Consider the following 16,340-nt stretch of genomic DNA (forward strand, 5'->3'; position numbering starts at 1 on the left):
TCAACCCATTCTTATCGTTTATGTCAACGAACAAAACACAACCAGTTGAGTTGCTCCTTGATCTGAAGTAGATTGTATTTGAGACGTTGAGAAAAAATCAAGGAATAAATCCCAAAACGAACTTTTCAAAGGAATGGAATCGTTATATCGTTGAATGCTTTCTCTTAATCTTAAATTTAAAATAACGTAAACACAAAAAATCTCTTAAAACCGCTTTATTAAAATTACATTGTACAAATCAGAAATTAATACAAGACCTTTTAACGGCAGTTGTGCTCTTTTATGTATTAAAAAATATTTTTGTTGACGCAATAGTTCCGAGATATGTCCATTTTATAAAAAAAAATTACTTATCCAATTCTTATACTAAAAAATAATACAACTGAATAATCATAAAATCAAATTATAATGATCATGTCCTTTCTACAAGAAAGATTTTTGAAGAAATGAAATAATATATACGAATATAAAATCAAGACGATCTGTAACACAACGAACATGAAGACATCCGTCACTTATGTGTAACACTTAATAAAAACATGTATTGGGGATTGGGTGATTGTTTAGATATCGTCGTCCGAATCGCTGAAGACATAATTTGTCTTTGCTGCGCCTCTACCAGATCTACTCCGTTCAACGGGTCTACTCTCTTCCACGCTGCTTTCGAGAACATCGGTTTTGTTCTTCTTAGCTCTGGATTTCTTAGGTGGTGAATCATCTTCACTGTCACTGGTCTTTTTCTTTTTTGCTGCACGAAAAATATTTAAAAATGCCGTAAAACAAACACTGAAACATTACTATCTCACTCACCTCTTGGTTTACGCGGTTTGTCCGTCGTTTTAGGCTTCTGAGTCTTTTTCGGTTGGAAATCGGCATCGTCTGAATCTGACTGACTTGAAATCATCTTCCTCTTTGAGGCGACTGATGTGGAAGACGACGTCGATTCCTCTTGTTTCTTTTCGGGAGTATCTTTTTGCGCACCTATCAAACTGTCGAAAAGATCTTCGGATGATTCCAGCCTGGGCGGAGGGGGCTTATCTTCATCGCTATCGCTCATCAACGTCTAAAAAATGTGTTAAAAGATTGTTAACAGATTCGGTACTTTATGCAGTTCTTCTTACGGTTTGCTTAACAGGTTCTTTCAAAAGATCATTATCAAATAAGCGCTCATTGTCTGACAATTCCTGATCCTCTTCTTCATCATCAAAAATAGTATATGTTTGTACCTATAAAAAATGTAATTAACAATCGTTCTAATACAACTATATAACAATACATTAGATTGATAAAAAAATAGCATTTGCATCAAATCATACTTAGATTGCTAATTAAGTTTGGTTTGATAACAACTAGTTATTACCAACTACTAGATAGTTGTAGTTAATAATTAGTTGTAAAATGTATGCCATGTGCTTTTTAAATTTAAATTTCACATTATATAAATGGCGCAGTCAGTAGGATTCCGGGAAAACTAGAAGGCTGTTCGCTTTTTGAATTCATTCAATTAAGTGAAATCAAGTTAATTAACAAGAAAACGTTGAATTGACAATCGTTCCTCGGTTATCCGAAGCGTTCCTTGGAATAGTTGAGCGGAATTCGGGCAAACGTATCGCAGCTGAAGTTGTAAGATGTCAAAAAGTAGATAGAAAGTATTCAAAGACCCCTAGCCATAAACAATTCCAAGTAAGAAATATTCAACTTTGGAAAAACACCCCTAGTAGTCCATGGATTCCGTTTGCTGTGAATAAAGATTCTGGAATTTGGATAGAAGCTTGTAGGGGTGAACGGCCACTGAAAGTGGATTGTAGTAGCTTAGTTTCTTAGCCTAGACACTATGGAAATTTAGGCCAAGCGGGCGAAGGTGCAGACGATACTAACATAATTTTATTATAACCATAAACTGTATAGAAGAGAGAACGACCACGTCCATATCCCTGTGGTGTTTAGGGTTTCCATCTGTTTCCATCCAAAAAAAAAAAACGAGGTTTAAAAATTGAGGTTGATTGATTTTGATTATCTTTAACCTAATCTCGCTTGATCACCTCACATTACTATATAAATACCAATCAAAAGACATTATTTTTTATTAACAAGTCAAAACATATTATCTGAAATTAAAAACAAGGATAGAAAATGTTTTATTTATTAATGTAACCAATATTAAACTGATAAGAGGAAAATTTGAGTAAAATGTATAATCAGACAGTCGCAGTAGTTGAATTGCTAGCTACATTATCAAATTAAGTGTTGCAAATATGTATGTCTGAATGTCCAGACTAAAAAGTATTTTTAAGAGGAAGGTATAATTAAGAGATATTCTGCTAATGTTCATTTGTTATTGTGATAATGTTAGTTATTCTTGCTATAAAGGTTACCTTAATGTTAGTTTAGAAATTCAAAGCTGCAGTCAAATAAATAGTGTATATATAGAACAATAGTATTTTGAATCAGCAACATAATATACAAGAACGCTCCATTAGTACTTTATTTGGAACTGTAAGGATAGAATATTATAAAATATTAGTATATTTGTAATATTCTATGTAAAAGGTAATGTCTTCGACAAATGAAGTTAAACTAAACTTGGTTCCATAACACTGCTGTATTCATCTGGTTTCGATTATGTTTGCTGACTTAACTCCATTTATGGGATATAGTGAGTGTTTAGAAACGTACAGTTACATACTGAATAATAAAATATTGCCAATAAATGGAAGTTGTCCAGGATACGATACAGACACGCGCATTATTAAAATAAATCCTATTTCATACCAAGCGAATCGTTTATTTTATCTCTAATCTCATTTACACATACCTTAGTAGCTGCTCTACGAGCGTTGAATCTTTCTTTAACAGGCGAAACTTTTACATTCGAATTGAACTCGGTATCTGATGCTTGTTCATCGTCAGATTGATATTCGCTATCAGAATTCTTTTTCTTACCTTTACCTCTTTTTTTGGGGGAGCCATTGGCTGCAAACAACAACAAATGTACTTCGGTCTTTACAAGCACGAGATATACCTTTTTTCTCGAAGGTAAGCTTGGTTTGTTTCAGACCGTCACCAGCGGCCTTCTTCTTTCTGACTTTCTTCTCAATCTCTTCTGGAGTACCCAACTTCTCCTTAAGCGTCTTCTTAGGTTTAACCATTTCATCAAACTCGTCTGGTGGTTCTTCCTATAAAAGCTTACACGTTAGATATTAATGCTTATTTTTTACTTACATCTTACATTTTCAGCAATTTCCTTCTTAATGCCTTTCTTTATTTTGTTTTCCTTAGACTTGGCGGCGGCTTGAATTTTCTTTTTGATATCTTCAGTGACTGTCGGTACTACTCTTACAGCTCCTTGAGAAGGCAAAGACTCCACATGTTTATTTTTCTTTTTACCCTATAGAAGCCAATGATTAGATTTATCACTACCATGAACAGTAACTAACAAAACATCTTTGAAGTATTGGATATATTGTTATAAATATCTTACCCTTCCTTTTTCTTGTACAAAACTTTCCTGAGCAGCATTAATAGTAACATTATTAGAACCTTGTTAACTTAAAATTAAATTAAAAATCCTTTTACTTACACCTTCTTTTTCTTTTTTAACACCTAGCTCGTCCAAACGCTCTTTGGCTTCAACCTGTTCCAGTTTCTCTAGAAAGGCATCTAAATCTTCTCGCCATAGGTCCTTGTTTGATTTCTTCTTTAGAATCTCTAGTTCATGCAATTTAGTATCCCGTTGTTTTAAGAGCTCAGCCTTGCGCTCTTCCGTTAACATCCACATCGACATTCCCAATAGATAGTCGAATTTCTTCACTTCCGCGAGATTCTTAAAGTTCTTTTCTGAAAGTTTTAATCGCCATATACTCAAACTGTATATTTAGAGTAAACTAGTGTACTACCATCATCAACAGGTTTCTTTTTCTTTGAGCTGGTACTCTCTTCTTCCTGTAATTCTTCCTCTTCTTCCTCTTGTGCTTCCTCCTCCTCTTCGTTTCTTATTTTCCATTCTTTCACAGGATCCGGTTCGTAACCTCGTTTTATCAATTCATCTACGATTGCCTTTCGTTTTTTATTTTCAACGACCAAAGAACCTGTAATAAAAGTAAGATTTAAAATTATTCAATCACATAAAAATTGAAGGTTTACCATCGCACTTCTGCATAATAAATCGAGCCTGATTGCTGAGCTTCTTTGCCTCAGCTTCCAACATACCCTCAAGGAAATCCTTTCTCTTCTGATACATCTTGAGTCTTACAGTATAAAACTCTTTTAAAATTTCCATAACCGAATCAAATCTGAAACATGGCAAAGTTAACATAATGATAGAATAATAATAATAATAAAGCGGCTCATAGTACCTTCTCAAACAACCTAATTCGTCAAAACAGCACATGGAACTAGTACTAAACAAATTCTGCAACTTAAACACTTTATGCAAACCTTCTTTTTCCATAAGTTCCATTTGCCCATTTTGCAATGTTACGATAAATTTTACTGTTGTATCAGTATTGTATTCCTTATAGTCTTGTAGAACAGCTTTTATTTTCTCACTCCCTATTAAAATAATAATAGTAAGAAACTAAGAAAAATATCTAATACAATATAGTACCATTTAGCATTGGCTCTAAAACATTTTCCTTGTAATTTTGAGTCCACATTCCTATAGGCAATTCGGTGATTTCAACCTTATTATGACCTATTATGCTTATTTCGCCACTGCAGCAATACCGCCCCTCTCCGCAATATTCAATGGTCCCTTTGAAATTCTTGTACCTACGTAATAATTAAAATTTTCAATAGAACAATGAAATAAAAAACAGCACTCACCAGGGTGTCAAATTAAATGGTTCTTTATCCTCTAATAAATTTCTAATGCAACCCACAAGGTCTCTAGGATTATAATTTAAAATTTTCGTCATCCAACCAGTTCCAATACCATCAGCTCCATTCACCAACACCATCGGTATAATAGGAACATACCAAACTGGTTCAATTTTTTGATTGTCATCATATTCATGCTTCAAAAGCTGGTCGTCGTTAGGATGAAAAATCATTCTTGTTAATGGTGACATTTTTGTAAATATATACCTGCAAAAATTATCGTTAAACGCCTTTCTTACTGGAACGAGTTCATTGGCTAATTCTGGACAATGTTTGACCTTAAAAATGCAATTAACAACGCTTATGAAACATCCGCTAGTATTAGTCAATCAATACGATTTCAATCAGGAAAGACAATAGTTCAAGTAGTAACGAAAAAAAAATACCTGGGACTGGCCGAGTCTTTGCCGCCAGAAAGTCGCGTTCCAAACTGACCCCTTGGTTCCAGCAAATTAATATTATTGCTCCCAACGAAATTTTGAGCTAAATTAACAATGGTCATACACAGTGACACTTCACCATGATGATATGCCGAATGTTCTGCTACGGAACCAGCCAGCTGAGCAACTTTAACCTCTCGTTTATCATTTCTCTTTAGGCAGGTAAACAGCACCTATAGGAATTATAATCAACTCAATTAAATACACCCACACTGACTTATTTAATATAATATTTAACTGTTAAAATTTAAGAATTTGAAGTTATTGAGTGCACAAGTTTCAAAAATGTACTGGGATTTTAAATAACAGATATGGTGAGAATTCATAATGTGCTCAAAAAATGTAAATGTAAAATGGGTAAACTTTTCAATATTGACAACAATCAGAGTTGTGCATAGCGCACTCACAAAAACCTTTGAACTTCACAGCCTTTTAATGTAGAGACGAGATATATTCATAAAAAAATATCGATAGGATTAAACGAAGGAAGAAAAATAAAAAAATGAATAGCAGAATAGATGATCCAGCGTACATGGTATCAAAACAAAAATCAGTGCTACAACTGAAACCTTACAGCGGTTACAGTAATTACTTACAGTATCTGTAAATATAGCATATTATATAATTCAGCGAAATAACACAGTTGTATCATAATAATTACGCGAATCAGAGTTTAATCGCCAACCGAAACGCATAATTTTGCCTTTTGTACAGGAGAAGTCTTATGAAAGTCATTTGCTTTACAAGCTAAATATTAATGTTTGAGAAAGAAAACAATTTATTAAATGCTGAAATCTCACAGTGGAATCAACGGCAGCAATATCATATTGCATTTAACGCGAGATAAGCGTAAAAATGATAATATATCCATAAATTATGCGTAGCTAATACTATTAATGTTGCTTAATATCTGGATGAAGTTCTTGCTTAGAACTTATAATTAGCAAAATTATGGCAAATATGTATAAATGGAAATGTTTGATAACAATGTGCTTATGAAAATGTTTATATATAATTTAGAAATTAAATGTGTATTATTTTAGTGCAGTTAGTTTTGTCATTTATAATCCACCACCAACTATAATGACCAAAAATTATTCAACATTTTAAAAATTCCTCTACTCACTTTTCTTTGGCCAGGTTTAAATCCATCCAAAAGATTTGGAATCGATCTTACATTGTCTGCATTAGAGAACAGCACTAATTCTAGATTAATAAAATCTTTATAATTGACAAATTTTGTCTCTTTAGTATAGAGGTATTTTTCAGGTAGTCCCATTTCTTTCCTATGCTTACTAGAAATGAAAGGTTTTATATAGAACAAGTCGAACATTATTTGCCTAAATAATTTATACCTCTCAACCATAAATTTAGTCAACCATTCTTTTCTAGCTTCAATATGTTTCTTGCTGAAAGCCAAAACGATATGATCGTCGTCCTCTTGACCATCATAACGGAAACAAATTCGGTGTCTAGCCATGTTGGTAAAATATTCTTTAGCCTCCTTTGAAGTGGAGGTACCCAAACCTTAAAAATACATACAAGTGTACAAAGAAATTAAAGTCAAATTTACCTAAAAAAAAATACCTTTGTAGTATTTGATTTGGTAAGTTGTATGGTTTGGGTTATCTCTTTTCCATTCCTCAAACTCTGGTAATGAGTAGAAAGATAATTCTTCATTCTTCTTCCTAGCTTTTACGATAGGCGTAATGAACTCTTCTAGGAAATTTTGGCGTAACAATTCCGGCCAATTGTGATGAATGAAATTAATCAATAAGCCTTTAATGTGAGAACCATCTTGATCCTGATCCGTCATGATCATGACTTTACCATATCTGAGAGTTTTCATGTCATCAATGCTGTTGTACTTTTTTTTATATTGCAGTCCAATAATTTTTACGAGGTTATTAATTTCAGCGTTTTCTAGAATTTGTTTATGTGTAGCTTCTCGTACATTAAGTAGTTTACCTCTCAAAGGGAATACGCCATAATAATCTCGACCAATTACACCTAACCCAGAAACAGCCAAAGACTTAGCTGAATCTCCTTCAGTTAAAATTAATGTGCACTTAAGAGCATTTTTAGTACCTGCCTCATTTGCATCTTCCAGTTTTGGTACACCTTTCAATTTACTTTGTTTTTTGCCCGCGGTGGCCTTGACCAATTCATTTTGTTGTTTAAACTTGGCCCAAGACAAAACAGTCTCAACAATACCGCTTTTTGTGACATTAGTGATGAACTTCTCGCTGAGGTTGCATTTAGAACCGAAGCTTTTCATTTGTAGCGTCATATTTTCTTTCGTTTGTGAATCGAAAGTAGGATTAACAATCAAGCAGTTGACAAAAACCCACATGTGATTTTTAACTTGAAATGGTTTGATAGTAGTGCCGCCTTTATTCTTTTTCTTAAGAACCTCCAAAAGTTGCTTTACGATCATATCAACAACATAGTCGACGTGTCTGCCACCTTTTGTGGTAGCAATACTGTTGACAAATGACATCTGTTGAAAACCACGATCTGAAGATGTGATCGCTACTTCCCAACGTTCATTTGGTTGTTCGTAAACAACTTTTAAACTGTTACCCATCTCATCTTCTTTGCCCTTTATGTACAAGTCAATATAATCTCTAAAGGTTTTTACTGGAAGCCTTTCACCATTTAAAAACACTTTGACTCCTCTGGTGGATGCAGCCACATCATATGCCCGTCTGGACATAAGACTAACAATATCATCATCCAGTTTGTCCATTTTAAATTTTGCCAAATCTGGCCAAAAAGTAATTTTGGTAAAGTCTTCTCCACCAAATTCTTTAACTTTAGGCTCTGATGCTTTAGTCATATTGCTACCCCAAGTTTGTTTAAACTGATATTTATATTGTCTAGCTCCGGTTTCAACAATAAACTTACTACTGAATATATTACATAACTTGGCACCATAACCATTGCGTCCACCTGTTACTTTTTCTTCTTCATCATTATAATTAGAAGACGTTAAAAGATGACCAAAAATCATTGTGGGAACATACATTTTTTCATCCTGATGCATAACAACAGGTATACCTAGAAATCACACCCTAATATACAACTCCTATATATGTTTAAAAAAACCATTATACCTTGTCCGTTATTCCAAACTGAAATTTGATTATCTTCTGGTTTTATTTCAATTTTAATACAGTCCATCTTCTTATCCCTCTGCTTATTATCAGCAGCATTAACTAAAATTTCATCAAATATTTTGTATAAACCAGGAACATACTCTATCTGTTTTTGCATCATTATTTCCTTTTCTTTATCATAAACCCACATTAGTTCAGAAACTTTTTCTACTGAACCAATATATGTATCGGGGCGGAGGAGAATGTGCTCCAACTGAGACTTTTTCTGATAAGTCTGTTCAATTGTTGTTGCTTTTTTTGCTTTTGGTTTTGCATCTCCATTTTCAACAGCCAATGGATCAGTGGTACTACCATTGGTCATTTTGGAAAACATAGACTAAAACATACCATAAAGATATATATATTATAAAGATGATATAAAGAAAACTAATACAACCAAAGTGAAGAAAGAAGCAATTTTAGCAAAGTATAGAAGTACGACTTATATACGATAATATTTTCTAAGTATTTAATTAAACATTAAAAATTAATTGACGTTATTTATGATCTATATTTAAATAAATGTTTAATTTGTTAGATACGATTAATGAATGTATATAAAACATACCTTTATGTCCGCCATTTTTTTGTTGTTTAATAATTTTCTAATGAAAGCTATTTTTTACTATTGAATCATCGCAATTTGTTAACTAAGGACTAAAAGTGATTTCACATATGGTTTTGAAACAATTTTTAGAGAATCACATCTACTTTTTGTAAATACAGACAACAAATAATCACAACAGATCACCAAGCAGCCAAACTTAACCGCTAACGGCTTTTTCGTCCGGTGCTACTCGGTCGTGATCGTGTTTGGAAGCTTGTCACTTTACGTATTTCAAATCAACCAATGACGTTTGATTTAAAAAATTGTTAAAAACAAATCATTTGACGCAACAAAGGGACTATCTTTTGTATTCTAATAAACAATAACAAACTTCAATTGTTTTTAAAGATAACTTCAAATATGTTTTTAATTTTAAAATTAAAAAGCCATTAAAACGATTTTTGTAAAATGCGACGTTGTCAAACTAAATGCTATTTATTTTCTTTTAATTTAATTTCTGATTTAAATGATGTTCTAATAATTTAAATCAGTTATTATTAGTAGTGATTTTATTAAAAATACATAAAAAATATTTAATTTAATCAGGACACTTATTTATTTTACGTTGGTGGTTGCTTAGCAACAGACAATGCTGTGAAAACATTGAGTTTTATTTTGATTTAATAAATTTAAATAAGGTTAAGTTTAAATCCAATTGTTTATCAAGTTATAAAATTATGGAAGAAAAAGAAAGCGAGGAAGGGATAGGGCCTCAGGATGCAATATCAGAAGAAATTGCATCAACAACCGCAGAGTTAGTGGCACCTGAAGATGGGATTAAACAACCACAATCTCACGAGTCAGTAGCACCAATTAATTCATATCAAATAAAGCCTAATTTACAAGAACGGTTAGTAATTGATACTACTTTTTCTAATAATGTTACCCCTTCTAATTGTTGAACATAATGCAGGTTTAAAGAATTGTCTGTTAAGGATATTTTAAAAGAAGTTCAACAGTCAATTTTGGGAGGTAAAAACTATGAAAATGACAACGTAAAAAAATGGACTATCAAAATAGCAAATGATGTTAACGAGAAAATTAAAGGTGGGAATGATTACACTTTATATGTTGGGTTAATACTTATTTTCAGATTTGGAAATGAAAAGATATAAACATATTGTACAAGTTATATTAGGTGAAAGAAAAGGTCAAGGTGTAAAATCTGGTATGAGGTGTCTTTGGGATTGCGAAGTTGATGGATATACAAGTGAAATATTTATGAATGTAGGTAATAAAATATTTTGGTTATATTTGAACTGAAATTTATTTTCAGGATACAATCTTCTGTGTAACAACTGTTTTTGCAGTTTATTTATATTAGAGGCTAAGAACAAGTATAAGATTTTTATCATTTTCAAGTAATCCTTAACTAATATTCAATGTAAATAAAACAGAAATTCAGAAAAAATTAAATGATATAAGAACATAAGTGTTTACATTAATTTTATAGTAAAATAAATGTGTTAACATAAGCCTTGTAAGTTTCTGAAAAGCAAATACACATAGTTTTTAGTCTGAATTTTGTTTAAATGAACAGTTTAGTTGAACTAAATTTATCTATAGCCTCCACCACTGCCCCTATGATAATTTGAGCGACCTCTTTGATAAGAACCTCCACGTTGGTATTGTTGATTATGCTGATTTTCTTGAACATACTGATCAGCATATGTTGTCTTATTTGCCTGGAAGGAGTCATACGTTTTAGGGCGTTTACTCTGTTGATATTCCTGCCCGCCACTTTCTCTTCTAGTGAAATAACTATTATTTCCTCCACCTCTATTGTAACCACTGTTGTAATTATCATGGTCACCGCGATTGTAATGATCAAAAGAGCGATTATCATAACTGTTGTTTCCTTAAATGTATTAAATAATTATAATCAAAGATAATTTCGTAAATTTTGTAGTTACCTCCATAGTTTCCTTGGTCAAAACCACCACGATTCGAGTAATTGTTACTATTTCCAAAATCTTGGTAACTGCCCGATGATCTTCCTTGAAATCCTTGTTTATAATTTTGACGATCTAAAGTTAGCGTCATTACTACAGAATACCCCATAATTGTAGTTGAAACTTACTATCATTCCTTTGGCCACCTCCTCTTCCGCCACCACGATTGTTTTGGTTACCACCACCTCTTCCGCCGCTGGCTCCTTGATTACCACCAACGGAACGTTGTTGCCAAGAAGGCATTTCTGGTGGAGGGGGAGCTTGTTCCCAACTACGACCACCTCGGTCAGGAACCTTCAATGTAATATTTTATTTAATTTTTTTCTTGCAAAACTAAACTCATTTAATTTTACCTGTCCAATAATAACTTTGTTTAATGATGTTTGTGTATTTTTCCTTACAGATGCATTACTGGTCTTTTCTATTATAGCTAGATCTGTTCTAGCTGCGATCAAATCTGCTATACTTACATCAGGATCAATTTTCAGTTTTATCCTTTTGTCATGATATATTTTCTCAAATAAATCATCCTTACCTTTTGTTTTATCTGACCACTAGAACAAATCATGAATAACTTATATATGTAACAAAATATATATAATAATTTTACCTGAAATGACTGTACTGTAACATCCAACCTTGTAAGAAGCATTTCTCTTCTTATTCTATACTCATTGTTCAAACCATTCTGTACATTCTTTAATATTTCCCATTGTTTATCTGATAAAAATCCATCAAATATTCCTTTTCCAATTAAATCTATGCCTGCTTTTTTCAATACTAAAGGTATAGTGGTATCTAATTTATCAAATAATTGTTTTATGGTTATATTCACTGGTGGCTTAGGGAACCGAAGATTTTGTAAAATTAATCTCATATCTGCAGCTTCTGGAGTTTCTTGCTGTTAAAATTTAAATTAACATAAGTTATCTCAAAAAAGTCAGCCGACTTACAAGTTTAAGTTCAATCTTTTTCTCTGGTTTCTTTTCTTGTAGTATTCTAGCTGTCATTAGTTCACTAAGCAAATAATCTAATAGTAGCAATCTCTCACTAACATTTTGGAGCCTTTCTGAGACCAGCCCATGAGTTAAAGACTTATATGGGCAATCTATATTAAATGACAAGTGTTAATAAAATTGTTATTTTTTAAGATATAAAGTCAGGATACTCACTTATTTCCTTCAAGAAAGAAGTAACTTCCATAACAAATGCCACTGAATCTTCAGGCGATGAAATTGGATTCACTTCTTCATCAACGTTTAATAACGTTCGGATTTCCTTTGTAAGGAAACTTACTAATTTTGTAAATTCTTCATGCTTTTGACCAACTTCGAGGGCTGCATGTAGTTGAGAGTATTTAGATAGTGGACCGGAATATCTATGGACCATTATACATTTATTAAAAAATCTGCGGTACTGTGACCAATTTTTTTACCCAATATCTTCCAATCCCTTGAGAATTTTATCTTCTAACTTGGTCATTGTTGTTCATATAATTTAATTCTATCACAAAAATAAATATGATCGGCAAAGAGACTGCAGCGACAAATTAACCTGTATAAAAATGATTCAGTTTGAGGATTTTTTTGACAGACTTCAATTTTACCGACTTCAGAAATTTAGGTAGACGTTTGTCATTAAGGACTTTGTCAACGTCAAATTAACATAACCCATGAAAACAAAATTTTTGTCTTATGCAGTTATTTCCTTTGTCCATTAATTTAAGTAAATATTTTGGTATGAGATTTTAAAAATAAAGGAAACAATCGAATCTTTAGTTAATTTTTATTCTACATTAGCAATTAGGGTAAGATTAATTGAGCATCTGTTAATATAAACATTACATTTGTTATATTTTTAGAATGTTTTCAAATGGAATTTCCTGTAATCTTCCCTTTAGTTGTATGAGTGTGACTAGGGACTCTGGTTCCGATGAATTGTTACCGACGAGGATGGCCAGAGAGCCAGTTTTACTAAATGTATATGACATGTATAAAATTAATGAATACACATCTAATATAGGTCTAGGTGTTTTTCATTCAGGTGAGGTTTGGTTTATACGAGTATTACTCATCATATGCAAATATTATTAGCTGATAAGGATGAATTTTAATCATAAATATTTATAGGTGTCGAGATTTATAACACAGAATATGCTTATGGAGGTCATCAATATCCATTTACAGGCATTTTTGAGATAAACCCCAGAGATGAAAAGGAATTGGGAGATCAGTTTCGTTTTCGGTAAAAACAAGCTTTAGAATTTTTAATTTGAGATCATATGAATATCATTTGTAGACAAACTGTTCAAATAGGATATACAGATTTTACAGAAGAAGATGTACGACGTATTGTAAATGAACTAGGCAAAGAATTTAGAGGTGATAGATACCATTTAATGAATAATAATTGCAATCATTTTTCAGGGTCATTTACAAAGGTATGCAATTCAGGACAGTGATATGTAATATACTGTTTCAATATTTTTATAGATTTTAACTGGACAAGACATCCCACCTTGGGTAAATCGTTTAGCCTATTTCAGTAGTTGGGTACCTTTTTTAGAGAGATGTTTGCCTAAAGAATGGCTTACCCCTATGGCTCTGCAACACTCACTAAGTTGTAGGCAAGATTCGACTTGTTCAGAAGCGTCCACACCTTATTAATATTGCCAAAGATTAAGAATATAAAAAAATTATTTAGTGTTTTTTAATCATTCTTTGATGTGTGTGTCTTTATTCACGCATTCAATGACAATTGTTTCACCCATTGATGGAAGATTGAAGAACACTATGACAAAATATATTTATAGAGTGAATATAATGTTATATCTTAAAAAGTTTGATTAGAATATTCATTGTTGTGTCATGAACGATACGCGAAGTGAATATCTCATCAAACATCAATATTGTTCAAATAATAGAGATATATTTTCTTTTATAGATACCTCAACATTATATTTTCTGTTATAAATCTTATTATTGGCCTATTTTAAGTATTGTGAATTCCAAATGTATCTTAATTTCGCACTTTCACCGACATTCTCTATAACATTTGCGTTACAGTCGATCAACATTTGAAACGTTTGATTTCTAAACAATCTCAAACTGATTCCTGAAAAGAAGACTGTCTAATTTGAAGCTTTTTACTGTTTGATTTTGTCGCAGCATAAATGATACATAGTACAAAGTGTTCAATTGTAAAAATATAAAAAAATCGTATAAGAGTTTTTTTCAGTGTGTTTCAATGTAACGAGAGCGGCGTGAATCATTATATGTATTCCTTCATCTTCGGGCGTTATTTTCGCTGTGCCGTCGTTTGTTTTCATTTTCCAGGAGGTCTAACAAATTTTAATCGTATGGGAAAACCGATTATATCTGGCACAGCTTCTTTCTATTTTGATCATAATACAACAAGAGTATTAATTGAATGTGTTTAACTTATATTATAAGTTTTCAAAAATATACATAAGATTGTAACATTTGAATTTTGTATTAATTAATTTTCGAATAAAGAAGCGTAACGAATAACAGTTTTTTCCTGCATCTATATACACCTTGGTTTTTTACTATAGTCTTGAAATGCGTTTGGATAAAGCGTAAAACAAAAAATGTATCAGTTTAAAGTAGACTTCATTTTATTGCATTTGCTTGTCAACAAAATTCAAATTAAAACAAATAAAATAGAGCAAAATGCAAAGCAGATTAGATTCAAAGTTAAGCAACCGTACTAGTTAGTCACAAGATACTTTCAACTTGACCTAAAATCAAAAAGCTAATTTGGACCTAAGGAGTTGCAGTAAAACATTAAATCAACTATATAGTAATCCAAAGCACCCAAAACAAAGTTCAACGATTACTACCAATTATAACTACGTAACCAACGACAAGCTGCAAACCTCAAAATCAAATGGATATACGAAGTGATTTAAGATTTCGCTTTAAAATATGAAGTAGCTAAATCAACGCAACGTCGAAACAGTACAGCTACTAGACAAGATGAAGGAAATCAGAAGATTGAAGCGAATCAAGCCACACGAACTTGTTTAGTGTATAAGAACGTGTTTAGTGTTAATCGGAAATGTAGTCAACATCTCCAGATTCAAAACCCTGTCCGATGCAATCGTCATCAAAACTATTGACGGTAATTTGAATACGCAATGCCCTATCAGTTATTCCAGATAATATCCAAGACACTATCAAGGTGTGCATAGCCTCCCATCGAATATTGACTTTTTTCTCCATGAACCAGAATCAAGCCACTGGTTCATATTAAAACTGATAGAGCTATCTTCCTAATTAATCCAAAATATTTTAACAGCGACAGTTTCACTCCTCCCCCACTATAGGCAACTATAACATTGTTACTTATAAAATATTGACGAATCCATCTTAGGAATCGATTTCTTTTCGGAATTTTCAAACTAGCAGTCATTTCAAAAAATTGACTAATACATCGCTTCAGCTTATAGACCTATAATTACATTAAGCTTACTGTGAAGATTAGTTTTTTATGCTCTCAATAAATTCTGGGCTTAAGAACAACTAGGTTTCATAGTTATCAATTATCTTAAATATTCATGAAGCCGCCGGAATTCACAATTCAGTGAAAAATGAACATAAGTAGGGTCTTTCTAGACCTTAAAGAATCGTTCAATAAAGTTTTGATATATTTTATTCATAATTTCATGGAGACAAAACCTAGATTTTTCGGCCGAAGAATTTTCAGTAAAATATATACATAAAGGTATATTCATATTCTTTTGACCAATGATATGCAGGAACAACAAATTGAATATTATCAAAGTTGTGCTCTACAAATCGTTAATTCAATCTCTAGATTGGCATAGTAGAATTGACAATAGCCAAATTTGGATGAACAAATAGCTTTACATATGCCCACCTGTTTAATTTAGATATTTTATGTAATCAGTTAAATTTAAATATGTGTATAATCCATGTAGAATCTGGCTAGTACCTATAATTAGCTTGAAACTACAGTGTCTGAGAACATTCTCCTTAATTTTATAAGTTAAGACTCTGGATAATGTTTATTGTCTTTATATGTAATTTGATTACTGTGAAGTAAGTCTTTTCATAGAAATCCTAAGAGAATAATAATAATTTAAAAAAATGGGAGGATTTTCGTAGCTAACATTGAAATTGTAATTCTTACGGTGTAGTAAAAATAAAAGACGATTTTTTATGTTGAAACTTTACTATTTGTTGGGATGAAAATGTATTTCAATAAAAAAGTAAATAGAAATTTGAAAAAGAGACAAAAAGCGGAATAAATACACACTCAC

General features: G+C 32.0%; 4 protein-coding genes across 5 annotated transcripts; 2 read left to right on the top strand and 2 right to left on the bottom strand.

Annotated features, from left to right (window-relative positions):
- Positions 1-200: 200 nt before the first annotated feature.
- On the bottom strand, positions 201-9,285 carry Top2 (DNA topoisomerase 2). Of its 2 annotated transcripts, XM_076406972.1 has the most exons (19): positions 9,045-9,285; positions 8,435-8,813; positions 6,906-8,378; positions 6,674-6,845; positions 6,445-6,613; positions 5,265-5,491; positions 4,825-5,085; positions 4,607-4,770; positions 4,356-4,551; positions 4,144-4,292; positions 3,897-4,088; positions 3,581-3,837; positions 3,482-3,508; positions 3,230-3,388; positions 3,023-3,176; positions 2,816-2,973; positions 1,122-1,226; positions 811-1,063; positions 201-748 (listed from the first exon to the last, which is right to left on the bottom strand). In XM_076406972.1, exons 1-19 carry the CDS (start codon positions 9,057-9,059, stop codon positions 564-566), a joined length of 4,695 nt encoding a protein of 1,564 aa, XP_076263087.1. In that variant the 5' UTR covers positions 9,060-9,285; the 3' UTR covers positions 201-563. The 2 variants fall into 2 exon arrangements, with proteins under 2 accessions (XP_076263087.1, XP_076263088.1); XM_076406973.1 differs by lacking the exon at positions 3,482-3,508.
- A 332-nt stretch (positions 9,286-9,617) lies between these two features.
- LOC143198044 (dynein light chain Tctex-type protein 2B) lies at positions 9,618-10,605 on the top strand. Its single transcript, XM_076406977.1, has 4 exons — positions 9,618-9,933; positions 9,997-10,130; positions 10,177-10,310; positions 10,360-10,605. The coding sequence occupies exons 1-4, from the start codon at positions 9,761-9,763 to the stop codon at positions 10,405-10,407; spliced, it is 489 nt and encodes a 162-aa protein (XP_076263092.1). The 5' UTR covers positions 9,618-9,760; the 3' UTR covers positions 10,408-10,605.
- Positions 10,332-12,630, bottom strand: LOC143198042 (protein FAM98A). The gene is made up of 8 exons (XM_076406974.1): positions 12,471-12,630; positions 12,208-12,413; positions 11,989-12,143; positions 11,646-11,936; positions 11,389-11,589; positions 11,164-11,329; positions 10,997-11,110; positions 10,332-10,941 (listed from the first exon to the last, which is right to left on the bottom strand). The coding sequence occupies exons 1-8, from the start codon at positions 12,515-12,517 to the stop codon at positions 10,640-10,642; spliced, it is 1,482 nt and encodes a 493-aa protein (XP_076263089.1). The 5' UTR covers positions 12,518-12,630; the 3' UTR covers positions 10,332-10,639.
- A 41-nt stretch (positions 12,631-12,671) lies between these two features.
- On the top strand, positions 12,672-14,565 carry LOC143198043 (deubiquitinase DESI2). Its single transcript, XM_076406975.1, has 5 exons — positions 12,672-12,842; positions 12,897-13,078; positions 13,165-13,279; positions 13,334-13,475; positions 13,528-14,565. The coding sequence occupies exons 2-5, from the start codon at positions 12,898-12,900 to the stop codon at positions 13,699-13,701; spliced, it is 612 nt and encodes a 203-aa protein (XP_076263090.1). The 5' UTR covers positions 12,672-12,842; position 12,897; the 3' UTR covers positions 13,702-14,565.
- The last annotated feature ends 1,775 nt before the right edge of the window (positions 14,566-16,340 follow it).

The sequence above is a fragment of the Rhynchophorus ferrugineus genome, unplaced genomic scaffold (assembly GCF_030347505.1).
Source record: "Rhynchophorus ferrugineus isolate W39M unplaced genomic scaffold, kcgeb_rfMv2 rfM6, whole genome shotgun sequence".
NCBI classification, from domain to species: Eukaryota; Metazoa; Arthropoda; class Insecta; order Coleoptera; family Curculionidae; genus Rhynchophorus; species Rhynchophorus ferrugineus.